Below are 18,894 nucleotides of genomic sequence, written 5' to 3' on the forward strand. Positions count from 1 at the left end.
CATGGTTCTTGGTTAAGAGACGTGGGGAGAGGTGTCGTTTTTGGTGCGGGACTAGAGATAGTTCCAGTAATGTAGTGTACCACGGTTGTCTGGCTCATGTTTGAGCAACTAGGATGAGATTCAGTGAATGTTGCTGCAGTTTGCGCACTACCAGTGGAATGAATGGGAGAGGGGTAAAAGAGTATGCAAATCTGCCTGACCAATTAATCCATATCTCATTGCCTTTGGACAATGGGTGTGGGTATCTGGCGGCATTTGGCGTTTTCATGTGTGACGAAGAGATCTATCTCTGGTTGCCCCCACATGTGGAAAAACGGTTGAAGAACTTGTGGATGAAGTTCCCACTCGTGAATCTGTTGCGTTTGACGACTTAACAGATCGGCTATATTGTTCTGGACTCCCGGAACATGTTGGGCTAGGAGAAAAATGTCCTGAGGAATAGCCCATATGCTTTGCGGTAGTTGGTAAAGCTGTAGAGAGTGTGTCCCGCCTGGCTTCTGTATGTAGTACATGGCTGTCATGTTGTTGGTGCGGACTAGGACAGCCTTGCCGGATATGTGTTTTTGGAATTACTTTAAGGCTAGGAATATGGCTACTAATTCCAGGTGATTGATGTGGAGTATCTTTTGGCGAGGAGTCCACCTGCCCTGCATGGTGTGATGTAATAGATAAGCTCCCCAGCCAGAGAGCGATGCGTCCGCTGTTAGCACAATCTGTGGAACTGCCTCGATGAACGGTCGCCCTTTGGAAAGGTTCTTGGTGTTCCACCATTGCAGAGAGTGATGAGTGCGACCGTCCACCAACACCAGATCTGTCAGCTGACCCTGAGCCTGGTTCCACTGACGTGCTAAGCATTCCTGCAAAGGGTGCATCTGGAGTCTTGCGTGAGGTACTATAATTATGCAAGAGGCCATCATCCCTATGAGTTGCATGAACACTCGAGCTGTAAGAGAGTGTTGCGGCTGAAATGTGGTTATGAGGGCTTGTATGCTTGCTATCCTGGCTGGACTGGGATATGCGAGTGCTTTTGAGGTGTCTATTGTGGTACCTAGGTACTGTTGTATGTGGGACGGTTGTAGGTGAGACTTTGCGTGGTTTACTGTGAACCCCAAGTCGTGGAGTAGCTGGATTGTGGTGTGAGTGTGATGTACACACTGATTGTACGAGTTGGCTTTTATGAGCCAATCATCCAAGGACGGGAAGACGTGAATGTGCTGTCTTATTAGATAAGTTGCGACTACTGCCAGACACTTGGTGAATACTGTGGGTGCTGTGGTGACTCCGAAAGGGAGTACCTTGAATTGGTAGTGTTGACCGTCCACTACAAACCTGAGATATTTCCTGTGAGAGGTGTGAATGGGAATATGAAAGTAGGCGCCCTTGAGATCTAAAGTGGCAAGGAAGTCGCCTTGTGAGAGAAGAGGAAGGACCTGTTGAAGTGTGACCATGTGAAAATGGTCTGAGTGTATGTACAGGTTTAGGGTTCTGAGGTCTAGCATAGGTCTGAGAGAACCGTCCTTCTTTGGAATGAGAAAGTACAGGGAGTAAACTCCTGTGTTTTGCTGATGCAGTGGAACTGGTTCTATTGCATGTTTTTGAAGGAAGGAGATTACCTCCTGCTTTATCCGCGATAAGTGTTCTGGTGACATTGGGAGCTGTCTGGGTGGCATGTTTGGGGGGGTAGATGTGAGTTCTAGACAGTAACCTGACTGAACTATTTGTCTCACCCACCTGTCTGTGGTGATGTTGTTCCAGACAGGAAGGAACTGTAGCAATCTTCCCCCGACCAGAGTGGAATGGTCTGGGGGGAGCGAGGGAAGTCATTGGGTAGTGGTGGAGGCAGAGCGGGTATTGTTGGTCTTGCCTCTGCCCTTGTTATTATTGCCTCTGTAGCCTCCTCTTTGGTAACCTCTGGTGAATGTAGTTTGGGTGGGAGTTTTTTAAGATGTAGATGGGTTGTCTGAGGAGTAGCCTCTGGAGGTGCCCCTGTAAGAGGAGCGGCGAAAGGAACGTCTGGGAGCTTGCGATTGCAAGGCTCCCATTGATTTAGCCGTGTCAGTGTCTTTCTTCATCTTTTCTAGAGATGAATCCAGGTTAGGTCCGAACAAGTGTTGCTGATCAAATGGCTGATTAAGAATGGCAGTCTGGACTTCAAGTTTGAAACCTGAAATGCGTAGCCAAGCATGTCCACGCAGCAGGACACGTGTGTTGATAGCTCGCGAGGCGGTGTCTGCTACGTCTAGAGCGCAGCGGATGGAGGTGTTGGTAATAAGCTTACCCTCCTGTATTAGGTTGTTAGCCTTAGTTTTATATTTTCTGGAAGATGCTGTAGTAGGGTCTCTAGCTCGTCATAATGAGCCCTATCATACCACGCTAACAAAGCTTGAGTGTTGGCGATACGCCATATGTTAGCTGCTTGTGACGCTGTGCGCTTACCAGGGGCGTCTAAGAGTTTAGACTCTTTGTTGGGAGGTGGAGCATCTCCTGAGGTTTGAGAATTAGCCCTCTTTCTCGCATTGGATACTACCAAGGAGTCTAACGGTATGTGTCCCTTGATGTATGCTGGGTCTGCTGGGGCAGCTTTATATTTCTTTTCAATCCTGAGATTAATAACTCTAGCAGGATTTTTAAACACCTCTGGTGCGTGTTTAATTACCCCTTTCAACATGGGTAAGATGGCGGTGGACTTTTGTGAGATATCAAAAGTATCCATTAAGAAATCTTCTTCCACAGGGCATGTGTGTAAGTCGTCCCCTGTGGTATTGTGCAGCTCTGTGGACTAGCTGGTTGAAACCCATGGTATCCTCTGGAGGGGAAGGTCTAGAGGGATAGATGTCATCCTGTGGCACGTTAGGGACATCTGGTGTGTTATAATCATCCGAGGGGTCTGGGGTAGAAGGTGGGCTAGGAATCCCTAGTGGCTCGTCGTCTGCATCATCCCCAGTGTGATTAGAGCTATCATCATCATCCATTGGTGGAGGAGAAGGTGTAGGAGAGTGGTGTGGTGGGGGAGGTGGAGGCGGAGGAGGAGGTGGAGAAGGGATCCTGAGAGGAGATGTTGCAATATCTCTCTTTTTAGGTGGTGGAGCCGGTTTAGGCGTGTCCAGTGGTCGTTTCTTGGAGCTAAGAATGAGTTGACCAGTCTTTGGATGTCTTAGAAGAGTTTTTTGGGTGGGGTCCGGTTTAAGAAGCTCTTCTGTTGGAGGCTGTTCTTTCGGGTGCCGATTTTTTCGGTTCCGAAGACTTGTGCGGCACCGACTCCGAGGCGGGTTTGTGCTCTTTAGGCTTGGAATCATGGGGTTTTAAAGTCTCTGTAGGAGCGTGCATGCCTGTTTGTTTTTTCGGTTCCGGCAGCTTTTTCGAAGGTTGAGTGTGTGAACCTTTCGGGAGTGGCATTTTGCTCAGTTCCGATGTTCTCTTCGGAGTTGAGGGGTTGGTTGTAGTCTATTTCGGTGCCGAGTGCGTGGATGTGGAGGCAGTAGTTGGCACCGAGGCGGAGGACGAAGGCTTAGTTGTTGGCTTCTTTGACGGGCCCGAAGGTGGGGCGTGAGAAGCACTTTCTCGATGTGCACCTGAGCCCGAAGGTGAAGGTGTGACCGAAGCCATTTTTAGTTGTGGGGGGAGGGGGTTGGGGTTGACGTCTCTACTTACGACACGCTGCCCAGGAGTGATGTCCTCGATATTGGAGTCATCGGCTTCGGAGGCGCTGACGAGTCCTTCTTCGGCCTGCACTTGCTCTGGAACATCGACACCCTCGTGGAAGATGTCGTCGGGGATGGATGTCGACAAGTGAGCCATTGTTCGTCGAGCTCGACGATCTCGAATAGTCTTTTTGGAGCGGAAAGAGGCACAAGCTGGACAGTCTCTGGCCTCGTGCTCCGGGGAGAGGCAGAGGTTACACACCTCATGCAGATCTGTGTGGGGGAACTTTGACCCACATTGAGGACACTTCTTGAATGGAGTCCTTTCCATGAGCCAAAAGTCAAGGCCCAGGTAGGCCCGAAGGCCTTCGTCGACGACCGGAATCGAGGACTTCGATGTTGAAGAGATGCGCGACGACTAGGGATCGCGATAGAAAACAATACCGGAGAAGGGTGAAGGATTGCGCGTCGAAAGTAGGATCGCTAACGGTACCGAACTGGAGCGCGAGAAACACATCCGAGCCCGATGGCGGAAAAAACAATCTGAAGATGGAGCTGATGCACATGCACGCTATCATCCAAAGGAGGAGTCACCTATCTTGTGACTTCCAAAGACTTTTCCAAGACAAAAACAAGTGCAAACATCCGGGCCCAACACCAGACGGCGATCTATGCATAGTGTGCGATCTGCAGCTCATATGCCTCGAACATAAGTATTCTGTTATTTACATATTTAAAATTAAATAAATAATTAACAATAATTAATTGTTAATTATTACTTTACTAGCTTCCCAGCCAAGACTCTAGTAGCCCGCAACTATAACTAAATAATTTATTCCACAATTTAAATATTTAAAATCGAATTAAATAATTAATTTACAAATAATTAATAATAAACGATCTATTAATTAAATAACTTCCCACCCTACACACCTAACATACCACAACTAAAATATAGTGCAATAAATCTGTATTCCATATTTTACATGATGGAGTTAGCTTATGTTTATATATATCAGCAGGCACCAGGGAAGGAGAAATGGCATTTACAATGTAATTTTTACTTTGCATTGCCTTTACCACACAACTATATATAATAGCCAAAAGCCATGCACAGTGTGGGGTACAACACCCCTCTGCGCCAAGGGGGGGTTAGCTATACGTATGGTAATAAAACATTCACTGGAAAAAACAGAGGTAAAGAAACATTATAGGTAAGTGTGATAAAAAAATCGTTTTTTGAAGAATCGGCACACATTGGGGCTCCGTGTGAAACTGACTCGGTGCTCGAGAGTGCGTGCCGTGCACTGCCCGAGGCCGTCACCTGGGGGCTTCATCAGAGGTGCTGGGCCACAAAGAAATCACCGCCTTCATTAGAAGTGCCGCGCCATAAGGGAATCACTGCCGCCGGCCTGGGAGCTTCACCGATATCGAATCTCTGTGCCCGCCTATGTCACAGCAAGCCGTGCTGGGACCGGTGCTGGGATTGGTCCCAGTGCCGCGGGCTGCTTAGCAGCAAGGCGCTTGTCCGGTGCGGGTTCTGCGCCGAGACCCAGCACCCAGACCCAGGAGAGCCAGGAAGCGGAGTGCCCCGGCGTTCAGCTGTTGCAGAAGGAGGAGACTGCGGCCACAGGTAATGGCTCCGATCGGCTGACAGAGCAGATTTGTGTCGCTGCTGGGAGCGGGGAGTGCGAGTCTCCGGGAAAGTGCTCACGGCCTCCCGCTTCCCGGTGAGAGCGAGGTACAACTTTTAACGACCGTATCCTTCGTTAATATTGGCGCGAGTTCGTGCCTTTGAAACTAGCGAGGGTAGCCCATATCGAACCGCGCCAGTGACCTTGTAGGGATTGAATGAGCATTTAATAGAACAAGACCCCCTTTGACTCCAAGTGCAGCGGGGGCATTTTGTTTGTTAGTAAGAGCACCATTTGCTAGAAGTGACTTTTACTATGTTAAGCGCAGGAGTCCGATAGTTAAGGACTCAACCACCTCTACTATTCTGACAAGTACTCTTTCTATAAAGGAACATTGATAAAGTGAAAGGGCAACTACTGTTATTGGTCCTACCTGACTCCACCAGCACCGCTTGCTACTTGGGTCCGCGTTAGCTGTTCGTCTCCCTCCTGCCGCCGCCATCTCAACGCGGCCGCTGTTAGGAGGGGGACTACATCCCCCAGCACCCACAGCGGCGGAAGAGGAAGCCGCTTCCACCAGTCTCGCGCCCGGAGGCGCATAAAGACCAGCAGGACAACCGCCTCGCGGGGACCGCGCGCTCGAGACTGATAGAGACTGGGCTGGGCCCACCTCCGTGCAGGTACTTGCCGAGAGCGTGCAACTGGATTGCCGTGTAGTTCCTGTTATATTGGTGATACTCCTATCTCGCTAAAGTGGGTGTTTGACTGTTATATTCTGTTTTGTTGTAAATTTGTCCTGGTTGTGTAACCCCTCTCCATTATGAACTTGAGGGATGGTAGATCTACAAAATGCCACTCGGGAGGGAGTGTCACTGGGACTTTGGACAATTTTATTGTTAGGGCTGCCTCCCTACTAGAACGGGAAATAATTCTTACCGAGAGGCGACTGTCTCTGGATCCCCAAGGGACCAGGAGATCGTCTCTGGGCCCTCTAGCATCTGTCACTACTCCTGATAGGTTGCCTGTAATTAACGATGACCCTGCATTGTCTCTTCAAGGAGTCAGCGCTCCTCCCACGTTGCTACCTCCTTGTTCTGGTTTGGATGATGCTGATAATGTTCGTAGTTCTAATTCTAGTTCCCTTTTCCCTACTATTCCAGACACATTACCAGCTCAAATTTTGCCTCCGAGAGCGAAGACGGTCAATAAATTTATGCTACACTCTTTAAGTAAGGAACCTGTCCCCCCCCAAAAGGAAGAGAGGCGGTAAGCCTCAATTAGAAAAAACTGCCAAAATGCCAAGGCATGCAAAAATTGTTGATGCTACTAATTTACCATCGCCTCTGATTATAAATAGCCCACATATGTCTAACACCGATTTGGATCCTCCCCAGTTGAGTTCTACCCCGCCTAGTGGTTTTGACGAGCTTCTCCTGTTGAAATTAAAAGACATGCTAACTCTCATGCTCAATCCGGTGCTTGACAAATTGGCGCAGATTGAGCGGAAAGTCCTGCTCTGTGATCAATGTGCCAAGGTCAAGTTAGCCTCAGGAGTGGTCAAATCTGTGGCCATACAAACCACTGTAGTGGCTCCCTCTGTCTCTAATCCTTGTCCACTTAGTGGACCAGCCTTGTCTAATCCCTTTGCCTCGCTTCCTCCTATCGTTCCCTCAACCACGAATTTCATGGCTGAGGGCTCTAATATGTGTATTCCAACACACTGTACTTTAAATAAGGGTTTGGAACTTGCTGATATGTCCGGGGAATCAGCGTTGTGTATTTCCAGTTCCCCTCCCAAAATTGTGGATGCTTGTCCAAGAGGGCTTAATACAGACTTAGAGACCAGGCATTCCCGGATGGTGGGTAATAGTGTTCATACAAATCTGTCTAAAAAAACTGGGCCAAGTTAGATCGGGTCCTGGGAGGGTCCCGGGATCACTTGACCTACCCCCGGCAGCAGCCCCGCTGGTGGTAATATTAAAACAAGTGCCCCCATTGCTAGAGGGACAGAACGAATCAACTGAACAATTGATGCTGAAAGTAATGCATTGGCTCAATACTAAAATGAAAAGTAGAGTCAGCCCGGAGTGGGATATAAATGGTTACCTTATAATGGCAAGGCGTTGTTCATGGTTGGGCACGGCGGTAAAAACAGAGAGTGGTGACTGTGTTGTGGTCAACTTTAATAATCCAGAAGTTGTAAGCATGATATTGGATTACTTAAGCCCAAACTCTGGGGGATGTTACCCATCTAACATCTTGGTTTGCCACCTAAGTGCATTTTACAACCCCCCTAGCAACTCTTTGTTATGCCGTGGAAGGCAGGGTGGTTTACTAAGAGACAGATGGGTGTATCAGGACGGATTTCAGGGGGCTTCTACTTCAAACAGATTTGCTCCGTTATCAGGGCTTGAAGAATGTGATTGACCTCTGCAGGAGAGGAGGGGGTGAAATGAAGCCTATACAGCCTCTCTCTATCTTGGAAGCTCCCTCTGAGAGTCCGGCTGCTGAAAATAACCCCAGTAGTGCTATCCCTGTAGATGAGAGAGTTGTCACTCCGGGGTTACTTTGTTCATTCACACCTAGTACACTTAAAGTACTCTCATGGAACACAGCGGGTTTAGGGGCCAAAGTCGCCTCAGAGGATTGGTCATCATTTATAGAAGAGGCCGACATTATAATGTTACAAGAAACTTGGGCTAGGGAAACATATTTTAGACCAGGTCATTTGGGAAGCAGGCTATTCCTGCAACTAGGAATAGGGGAAGATCTATGGGAGGTCTCTTAATTTTGGTTCGCCAACGGGCTGATATTTCAGTCAAGGAGCTGGTAACGGAGGATCCGGACATTCTTGCTCTTTCCATCTCATTTGGTAATGCCCATAAGTGCACTCTGGTGAATGTATACGCCAGAGGTCAGGCGGGTGGAAGAATATCTCCCACAGTGTTTGCTCTTGACATGTTCTTACAGTCCCTAATTATTGCCGGAGATTTTAATTGTACCTTTGAACCCCTTGGGTACGAAGATGGTGAATTTTCGTGTGACGAGGACACGGCTTGGGGTATCCCGTCTTTGTCATTAGATCCGATAAAATCATGGACGCAAGCTGCACTTCAACTAAAGGCACTTACTATGGGATTCGGGCTTAGGGCAGTTAACGGCAGGTCCAAATCAGACCCTCATGGTAAATCCACATACAATATGGGTTGCAAGCACAGCCGGATTGATTACTTTATCCTAAGTGTTAAGCCTAGTTAAGCATAGCTTAGAAGTCGCCGAGTACATTCAGGACGCAGGCATAAAAATTGCTTTCATCACGGAAGCCTGGACCGACGCAGCATCAGGTCCAGATATAGTCAAAGCCACCCCACAGGACTTTATCTGCTACACCCAAAATAGGGACAAAAGGAGAGGGGGCGGCCTAGCCATTATATATCATAAAGACATCAGAGGCTCCTTTCAACCCGGTCCCTCTGACCTAGATGAATCTCTGCTATTCAACTTTACCCTCTCTAATCACCAGTCTTTCATAGGATGCCTTGTTTATAGGCCCCCGGGCGAGAAAACTAGATTTCTAGCAGCCTTGAGTAAATTACTAGAAGCTGTAGCCTGCTCCCAAAGATTCACTCTTCTGGGTGATTTTAATTTCCATCTGGAAAGCAAAACATCTCCCGACACCCAGGAACTTATCGATCTTTTGACTGGGATCGACATGCCACAGTTAGTAATGGATCCTACTCACAGAGCAGGACACACCCTAGACGGGATCTTCTCTAATCAGCTTAATTTGAAAGTCTCCTCGGTCCTACCAGTGTTCTGGTCTGACCATTCAGCAATCCACTTCTCTATTCCTCTCACCATTTATGAAAAACCAGTCAACAAGAGAAACACCCCGAAACTAGCGAGAAAATGGAAAAACATCAATGGAAAAACATCACTGGGGACTCGCTAGATAACACACTAAACACTACATTACCCCCCCTTCCGAACAATGTGGAGGAAGCAGCTAAGACCTATACTACCTGGCTGGACCGGGCTTGTTTATTCTTAGCCGCCCCTAAAACCATCCACACCACTCGGGCCAAGCCTGCCGCCCCATGGCTCACAGATCAAATAAGGGAACATAAAATAAGGTGCAAAAAACTTGAAAAAATCTGGCGCATGCACTATAGAGCAGCTGACAAAAAAACGCTTAATTCGGAACAAAGGCGTTACAAGGAATCCATCCTTCAAGCAAAAAAAGCCTTTCTCACGAGACAGATAGAAGATGCAACCAATACCCCTAAAGAACTCTTCCTCACGGTCGCTTCCTTAGCAAACCCCAAACCTATGGAAATCCCAGCAAGCCTCTCACTCTGCGAAAGCCTGGCGACCTTCTTTCGTGAAAAAGTGGAAAACATCTTTCTCCCCTTAGATAGTATAGTGATGACCTCTTCACCGAGGGAGGCCCTTGATTCCGCCAGACCTGAACCCACGCTTCTATATTTCCCGCCCATCACGGAAAAAGAAGTGAGAAGTCGCCTACTAAAAATTAAATCAGGCTCCCCTCATGATCCCTGCCCCACAACAATAACTAAACTTGCACCAGACGCAATTGCTAGGGGTCTCACTCCCCTCTTCAATCAGATGCTGGAGAAAGGGGAATATCCCTCTAGCTGGAAGCAAGCCTCCATCTTACCCCTGCTAAAAAAAAAACAATCTTGACATCACGGAGATGAACAATTATCGCCCGATTGCCAGACTCCCACTCCCGGCCAAAATAATAGAAGGTTACTTGAACACACATCTTAGTACCTTCCTCAAATCGGCGGATGTACTGGACTCTTCCCAACACGGCTTCCGAGAGGGGCACAGCACGGAATCCGCCCTGATCAAATCTTTGGAAGATATCAGGCAGGTGATGGATACAGGGGGCAGAGCAGCTCTGATCCTATTAGACCTCTCGGCAGCCTTCGATACGGTCCACCATAAGCTTCTGGTGGACCGGTTGAGGGCATGTGGAATTCAGGGTAAGGCTTTAAAAATCTTACAAGCATTCCTGTCTGATAGATCCCAGACAGTGGCGCTGGGCGGCCACGAATCTCACTCCTTTGTGCTTCCTTGCGGAGTTCCTCAGGGGTCTTCGTTGAGCCCAACCCTTTTTAATGTATATGTGTCCACCCTCGCCCCGGTGATTCGATCATTTGGCTTTCAACTCACGGCTTACGCCGATGATACACAGATTGTGGTGTCCCTCCTTCCCGGTAACACAGAAAATACCGCCGATAGATTCAGAAACTGCATGCTTGAAGTTGGTCGCTGGATGGCACAAAGCTGCCTTAAGCTGAACTCCTCCAAAACCGAGGTTCTGCTCTTTGGTGACAGAGATAACTTTTGGTCCCCGAGATGGTGGCCAGACGAATTGGGACCTCTCCCAGATCCGGTGGACAAAGTGAAAAATCTCGGTATTCTGGTGGATACCTCCCTGACCTTTAAAGCCCAGGTGAATGCTCTTTCCTCCTCCCTCCATTTCATACTCAAAACCATCAGGAAAATACTACCTTATCTTGAGAAGAAACACAGGAAAACAATAGTTACGGGTCTAGTGCTCTCACGCCTAGACTACTGTAACAGCCTGATGTTAAACGCCCAGCAGAGCGTATTAAGTAAACTCCAGCTTCTGCAAAATGCAGCTGCTCGCCTTATCACTGACACACCCAAATTCGCCTCGGTATCTCAGGAGCTGGTCAAGCTTCATTGGCTGCCGGTTCGTAAAAGAATCATTTTCAAGGCAGTCTGTATGGTCTTTAAGGCCCTCCACGATTCGGGACCTAGGCACTTGAAATCTCTTTTCCGCTGGCACAAACCAGCAAGAACCCTGAGGTCAGGACAGCTGGCGCTGGTCACGGTCCCCAGAATTAAAAGAGCTCGCTGGGGAGGCAGGAGTTTCTCTCTTGGGGCCGCAGAGGCCTGGAATAAACTTCCACTTGCGCTTAGACAAATCCAGAATCTGATGGCCTTTAGAAAAGGCCTAAAAACATGGCTCTTCACTCAGTAAGCACGCTTCAACACACCAGTCTATCTTTCTAGCGCCAGGACACCTCCGGGTATCAGAGCGCTCTATAAATGTGCAAAATAAATAAATAAATAAATAAGTGTTGAACTATGGCCCAAACTGATCGACATGGAGGTGCGTTCTAGGACAGAGAGTGATCATGACCCTCTCCTAGCACAGTTGAACATCTCCACCAATGTGAGTGTAGATAATGAGAGAGATGATGTTACGCCCTCTATTTCACTCTCCAATAACTGTCGTAGAGTTAAGTGGGACCAGATTTTAAGCAATGAAGTAAGTTGCTCTTTGATCAGGCAAATCTTACTAGATACTCTAGCTTCTGTCACTCGGTTAAATTCTAATGCCATAGGAAGTGATGTTTATGGATTAACATCACTCCACTTAGAGTTGGTTAAGAAGATGAGACCAATTCTTTTTAAACCGGGTCAAAGCCACAAAAGCACTAACAATACTAAACATAAGTCGGCCAAATGGTACAATGATGACTGTAGGAGGGCTTTTAGAGCTCTCTCTTGCTCAATTAAAATGGGGTCAATTCTAGAAATAAGGGAATGCCGAGCGGCATACAAGCAAATTCAATACTCAGCCAAACGGATGTTTGATGAGTCAAGATGGAGAGACTTACTGGTATCTTGTAGGGATAGGAATTGGAGTAAATTTTGGCATCAAATTAAATGGGGAAGTGGCATCGACAATTCAAAACCGGTAAACCATGTTCCTCCAGAAGATTGGGTCATCTTTTTCGAAACCCAGTTTGCCAGTTCCAATACTCCGATCCCGTTTTCCCTCCCATTTGATCCTTGTGTGGAGACCTTATCCTTTTCTTATCTAGAGGTGGAACACGCATTGAATGGTTTGCCGGCCGGGAAAGCACCCGGTCCGGATGGGCTCCCTTCCGACATATTTAAATTTGAACGTGAAAACTGGGTCAAATACATTCAACTCCTGATCAATGGTATTGCAGGAGGTGCCCCAATACCCGATTCATGGTTAGGGGCCGTAATTATACCAATTTACAAAAAAGGTGACCGGGCCCTCCCATCTAATTACAGGCCCATCAGCCTGATTGATACTTCCCAGAAGCTGGTGGCTAAAATGGTACTTAATCGAGTGTTGGAGTGGATAGACGAATATGGAATATTATCCAACTTTCAGGCGGGTTTTCGGAGCCACATTAGCACTATCGATCAGGTTTTTAGATTTATGATGCTGTACTGGAACACAGTAGTGCTGGGTGGTGGTGCCCTATATGCAGCTTTTGTGGACCTTAAATCTGCATTTGACCTCGTTCCACGTAACAAGCTTTGGGACTCTTTGAAAAGGGCTGGGATGCCTCAAGGAATCTTATCATTTATTGTAAGGCTCCATGAAAATAACACTGCCTGTGTGAGATGGGGAGGGCAAGGGGAGACTACTAATAGCTTTAAAGTCGATAAAGGTGTGCGCCAGGGGTGCGTTTTAGCACCCACTTTATTCTCCCTTTTTATCAACAATGTCGTTTCCTATTTCACTGATTTTCCTACTGATGCCCCCATACTTGATGGATTAAGAATCCCGATTTTAATGTTTGCAGATGATACCCTTTTATTGTCTAAAACTAAACCCGGCCTTCAACGTGCCCTGGATCGCTTCCAACTCTTCTGCAGTGATAATGAGCTGGAGGTCAATGTCGGGAAGACAAAATTTATGGTTCTTCACAAGAAGAAAAAAATCAGTACTACACTTAGAATAAATAATGCTCTAATTGAGCAAACTAATTTTTTTGCATATTTAGGGGTGACCCTGGGGCGGAAACTAAATTGGAACCATCAGTTGGATCTCCTAGTTATCAAACACAACCAACTGGCGGGGGCTCTTTTAAAAGAACATAGATCATCCCTAACCAAACCAATAGCTCCAGTAATGAAGCTGTATCAAGGGAAGGTTAGAGCGTCTATTCTCTATGGCGCAGAACTCTGGGGTTTCGAAAACTTGCGTCCGCTGGTACTGGCCCAAAATAAGTTCTTGCGATCTCTCACTGGTTTACCCCAATCTACCCCCTTAAAACCATTGTTGCAGGATTTGGGGTGTGTATCCTTTGAAGAGGAAGCTGGGTTTAGACCATTGGCATATTGGAGACGCCTGTGGACAACCCCAGAGTTAGCTCCTTACGCTTTGGCCCTTAAATATCTTATAGGGGTGGACAAGTGCCGTCAAATTTCTTGGTTATGTAACATCAAAGTAGCTCTTAAGGCTTTGAGCCTAGACCATCTTTGGTCAGATCCAGAAGGTTCTTCTTTCCCGTCCAAGAGTGAACTTAAGAGATTGTATGCTGAGATGCTTTTATTTAGGTCCCTTGCCAAGTCCCCTAGGGATTCATTATCCGACCTCTTTATGGACCATAAGGCCGATTGTTCATTGGAACCCTATTGGGACATTATTATTGGAACCATTGACAGGAAGTTGTACCACCAATATAGAGTGGGCTGTTTGCCCCTAAAATCCTTCACTAAAAAATGGGGTAACAACCAGGCTTTAAATGCAGATTCCTCCTGTCATTGTTGTCAGGGGTCAACTGAAACCATTTCACATGTCTTATTTGTATGTCCAGCATATAGAGCTCCTCGTTTGAAATGGATCAAGCCACTGTGTAAACAGTTAGGCATAAGCACAGCGCAAACAGCTCTGCGTATCCTTAAGTGTGATACCAAGGAGGTGATTGTGGTTGCCATGGCAAAGTTCTGGTCCACGTGTTGGGCCATAAGGAGGAACCATCTAGATCATCTGCAATCGTAAAAGTTATTTTTTGGGTTTTGACCCTTTTATTGCTAATTCTGATTTACTGTAACTATTCTAGTCTTGGTGTATTTAATGTTTTTTTATCTAATTTATTGATGTGGCTTATATATTGTGATGCTGTGTCTTTTATGATTTTTAATCGAATAAAGACTTAATGAACAGAAGAATCTTAGAAATTCACAGAAAGAAATCCCAAAAGTTAAAGTAACGTTATTTTTAGGTGAATACGTCAGCAACAACATTAACATTTGGAACTCAAAAAAACATGGTAATCATCAGTTATAATTAGAAGAGCTAATTGTAACTTGCGCCCCTTCCGTGCACCGTTTATGACCTAAGATATTACATCACTCATGAAATGTTCTATGATGTAATTTAGGACATCACTGGTGACATCTCAAATGACATCGTTAATGGCATCAACCAACCTTCTCTTGTACACATTACTCTAAAAGAAAGTAGTATGGCATGAGAGTCCTGTTAAGTAAGTACTAAATAGCTCAGAATAATATGAAGCATCATTAATGCCATCACAGATACAACTCTCTTAGGTGTAACAAGCATGTGGTATGTGCAACACTGACCCTAAACCATATACTTCATGAGAACTCTAGCTCACGTTAATAATCAACCCTAGATATATGGGAAACACTCATTACACACGGTGTTCAATATGTATACAACTGTTCAGAGAAATCAAAGTTCCTCAATCTACTCGAAGTCTGTTCCAAAATCAATGCCCTACCAGGGACAGCTTTAATCTGTATCAAACCCCTGCCTCACAGCCACTGAAAATACATTGAGAAATTAAGTTGATACGAGTAGAAAAGTGTGTACTGTAAACAGTGTTTACTCAACGGAGAGAGTTTACTTTGTACCACACTGTTTGCACAGTGAAACTCTCATGAGAAATGCATCACAGAGTATCAAAAAGGCATCTACAAAGAATATATACATATAAAAAAATACACTATTCCCTTAAAACCAAGGTTTGCAGGCGCTAAAGATGATGCTACCCTCAACCGTCTTACTGTGGTGAAAACTTTGCAGATATCCCATCTATTAAAGCCAAACGGGCATGGTACTTGGTGCACAGTCTTTTATGTTATGTAGAAATTGTCACGCTATGATAATTCTGTCTAATAACTCTACCCTGCTTACAATAATTAGTACCTACTACGTAGAATCTTTGCCCGGCTGGAAACAACCTTGTGTGGGACATACTGAACACAAGTCGTCAGCTGTCCCCTGCACACAGAGTTACTCTTCAATACAAAAATATATAACCTGTTCAATACCTCTACACAGCCATGATACATTAGAAGCACGTGTTTTGTTAACACTTACATACATTAGCTGGACACAGGCTGTACAAAATTATGTAGAAAAGTAATGTGGTAGTTACCCACCCCTGTGTATACTGTAAAATAAACTCTCTGGATGAGGTCGGCAGGGGTGGATTTATGTATGGTAATAAAATATTACTTTATGTAAAAAAAAAACTGAAAAATAAATGTTAAAGTATTGTTATAGTTAGTTTTTACTTAACATTTCACCTATGTCAAAACAAGAAGTGACAAAGCGAAAAGCAGGGCAGACAATGTGGTTTTGTCCCTGCATATTTTGGTTTGCTTGTACATTTGGTAGGGTTAGATGCATCTGCATGAAACTTACAAATCAAATAGCATAACTGACTACATTTTGGCATGTCAACCTTCGTACCGATCAATCAGGAGGAACAAAGATGACTCACAAAAGTGCATTTTCTATTCTTACTCCAAAGGGAAACCTAGAACTCTGTAGCAGCGAGAACAGTTGAAGTGATTCAAGTCAGTCTTGGCTGAAACTAAAATTATGCTCATAGAAGACATTTGGCTTAGTTTGGTGCAAAACTATTTAGTTTTTGAGACATTCCCTTAAAAATTCACTGATAATGCGACACAATGGTTACTACACAAAACCGAAAACCCCCTGAAATTTGCCAGCCATGGTAGCTGAACACTTCGTCCCCAAATGCAATGCTCGTGATCTCACAATATCTATGCCAATAAATAACAGAAAATGACAACACCATAACAAACACACAAAGCCAGACAAATGACTTTGTATCCATCGCAATGTCATTAATAATATCAGTGTCAAAGTGACATGTAATGTCACCAGTGATGTGGCAATGTCATTAGTGTTGCTATACCCGTCACATCAAAGAAGAATACACACACAACCCCTCCCTCACACACATGCACAAACAAATAGTCGGAAGGAAGTTTGCTCCTTGACTTCTATTGGACTTGCGTATCATATCTTGCATATAGTAAGTCCAGTAAATTTACCAGGTTTATAGGATGTCATACCTGTATCAGGCTGCTGTTCTCCATTCATTCTGATGGTGCTCTGGCGATAACCCAATGACACCGATCTGAGACCCGACACCAGCCTACGGTATTCATTCACTTGCTGTTGCTCATCTTTTGTTGGGTGACGTTCAGAATTCAGGCAGGAATCTGAAAAGAAAGACATAACTTTAGCCAAAGACATTTGTTGAGAATAAAATCTAGACCCCTAATTATAACCTGGCGGAGAAAGGTGTGCTCAGGAATGTCAAAATAACTTAAATCTTAGGCGAGACTTCCCTCAACTTTTGTGTGTGGTGAATGAATTAATACTCACAAATGGCTTTTCGGCAGAGAAGGAATTCAAGCAAGAACTACGGAGAAAAAATACAATTTGCCAAGCTGTGAGGGAATTAGACTTGCTGGGACTAAATATTCTGCTGCATTGCAATGGATGTGCATTTCTGTCCTGCGTGTGCAACTGTACTGATGTCTGGATCCCTAATGCTGATTTTTGTTGTCACAGGCAAACACGGATAATGCATGTTTGCCATGAAATAGGCCTGACTCATGAATTGTGGTCTTGTTGGACTGGGATGAGCGCCCAAAGCTCTACTCATGGGGCTGAGAGGCTAATGCCTTCATCAGGAGATAAGAAGCATGATCGTGGTGGTGGCAACCTACTGTGTAGTGATCAGTAGGAGTGAACAGGTCCTTTTTAACCTGGGTCACTGGAGTGAGGTTTACTGTCTCACTCATTTAAAGTTCTGCTGCTGTGTCCTTAACTCACCCTTGGCCCACATCTGTTTGTTGTGCAGTGCTTCATAGTGCAGGAGTGATGTATCTGTCCTGGGTGTGGAGTACCTGTAAGTGGTACAATACCGGGATAAAGTAGCACTGTGCAGTGCGTGCATGGTGGATGCACGTACTGAGTGTGTGTGCCTATGAGTGGTACGATGCATGAAGGATGTAGTGCTGTGTAGTGTGTGCATGTTAAATGTATGTGCAGGATGAATGTGTGTTTATGGGTTGTAAAGTGTGTAACTGATACAATGCTGTGCACTGTATGTAGGTTGAATCATGCACTGGGTGTATGTGTGACTGTGGATGGTACAATACATGGAGGGCTCTGGGCTCCATTTTGATAGACCCAGGCCTGCCTGCTGAAACATAGAGAGGAGTTAGATAAATCCCCCAGACAGATCTGTGCATCTCTACATTCCTGTAGGCTGGGTGGGATGCACACTGGAGAGGGGAGAGCCAGGCTTCCCTCACACATTTCAAAGGGAGCTCTTTGATTCAGTGAGAGGTCATAAGGAAGGGAGCCTGAGCACATCTCAGGAAGGAGTTGGGGCTGTTAAGAGAATTAGAAAGAGTAGGACGGGGCCCTGGGATAACTTTTTGATACACATCACTGTGACTGATATCCAGGTGAGAACTCTAGTCACTTCCATGGATAGTGTAGTGGGGCTATCAGATCTGGAGTCACTCCTGCTGTGACTGCTTTCAAGAAAAAGAAGATGGCAGAGGAGTGGCACTTCAAAGGAAGCAGACCCCCAACAAAAACTTTGGACTCAGACTCTAAATCACTTTGGTGTCTAAGACTCCAAAAATTGTTACACGGGCTGAGTGAGGAGGGGAAGCACTGCAAGACTTCTGCCTCTGACCAGGACTGGTGGCCAAGGCCTAATAATCTCCCTGCTGGGTGAGGGGATTTCACTGGGAATCATAGATTAACTGCCCTGCAAAACCATCATCTGACTGCTTGCCAAGACTGGTGTGCCCTGTGAGGAAGAGGAGAGCGTTGCGAGGGTGCGAGGTCCAGTGGGTGATCCTGTCAAGTGGCTGCCCGGTGTGAGGATATGGCTGCTGCACCAATCGGGTTGCTGCCCATGTGCAGGAAAAAGCCAGAGACCCCCGTATGCCAAGAAAGCAAGCCGTGAAGAGAGCCATGGTGAACGCTGTGCCGATCAGGCTGGAGCCTGTCTGCAGCTAAGGACCGGCAACCTCGTATGCCAGGATTGGCTTCTGCATGTGAACTTTGTTGAGCACTGTGCCGATCAGTCAGAGACCATGAGCAGCTGTGAATCAGCAACTCTATATGCCAGAAGGGACTGCTATGTGGACACCTGCTGTGCCGAGTATGATCATTTCCAGTGAACAGTAGGGACGCTGTGACCCCGTGTGCTCTAGGGGGTCACCGGACCTAGCCAGAAGTGTGTACTGTCCCAAAGCATCGTTAGAGGAGTGAGGCTGCCTTATGAATGCACCACACATCTACCCCAGATGAGGGATCCGCACTGGAAACTTCTTGTCATCTTCCTTTACCCCCATCGTGGGAGACACCGAACAGCCTTACCTGCAAAGAGGAGCTGCGAGGAAGCTCAGGTCGCTGCAGGAGAGCGACCGCTTGTAAAGGAGTTCGGGGATCAGAGAGTGCAGCCTGCCTGGGT

At 46.2% G+C, this 18,894-nt stretch overlaps 1 protein-coding gene across 2 annotated transcripts in view; it reads right to left on the bottom strand.

Moving 5' to 3' along the window:
- The window catches only part of SFMBT1 (Scm like with four mbt domains 1), a 482,765-nt gene that overhangs the window by 276,371 nt on the left and 187,500 nt on the right, over positions 1 to 18,894 (bottom strand). For both annotated transcript variants that reach the window (XM_085624542.1, XM_085624541.1), the window contains one exon: positions 16,463 to 16,612. In XM_085624542.1, coding sequence (XP_085480668.1) covers positions 16,463 to 16,490 — 28 coding nt within the window. In that variant the 5' untranslated portion in view covers positions 16,491 to 16,612. The remainder of the gene's footprint in view (positions 1 to 16,462; positions 16,613 to 18,894) is intronic.

Source organism: Triturus cristatus, chromosome 9 (genome assembly GCF_964204655.1).
Source record: "Triturus cristatus chromosome 9, aTriCri1.1, whole genome shotgun sequence".
Lineage (NCBI taxonomy): Eukaryota > Metazoa > Chordata > Amphibia > Caudata > Salamandridae > Triturus > Triturus cristatus.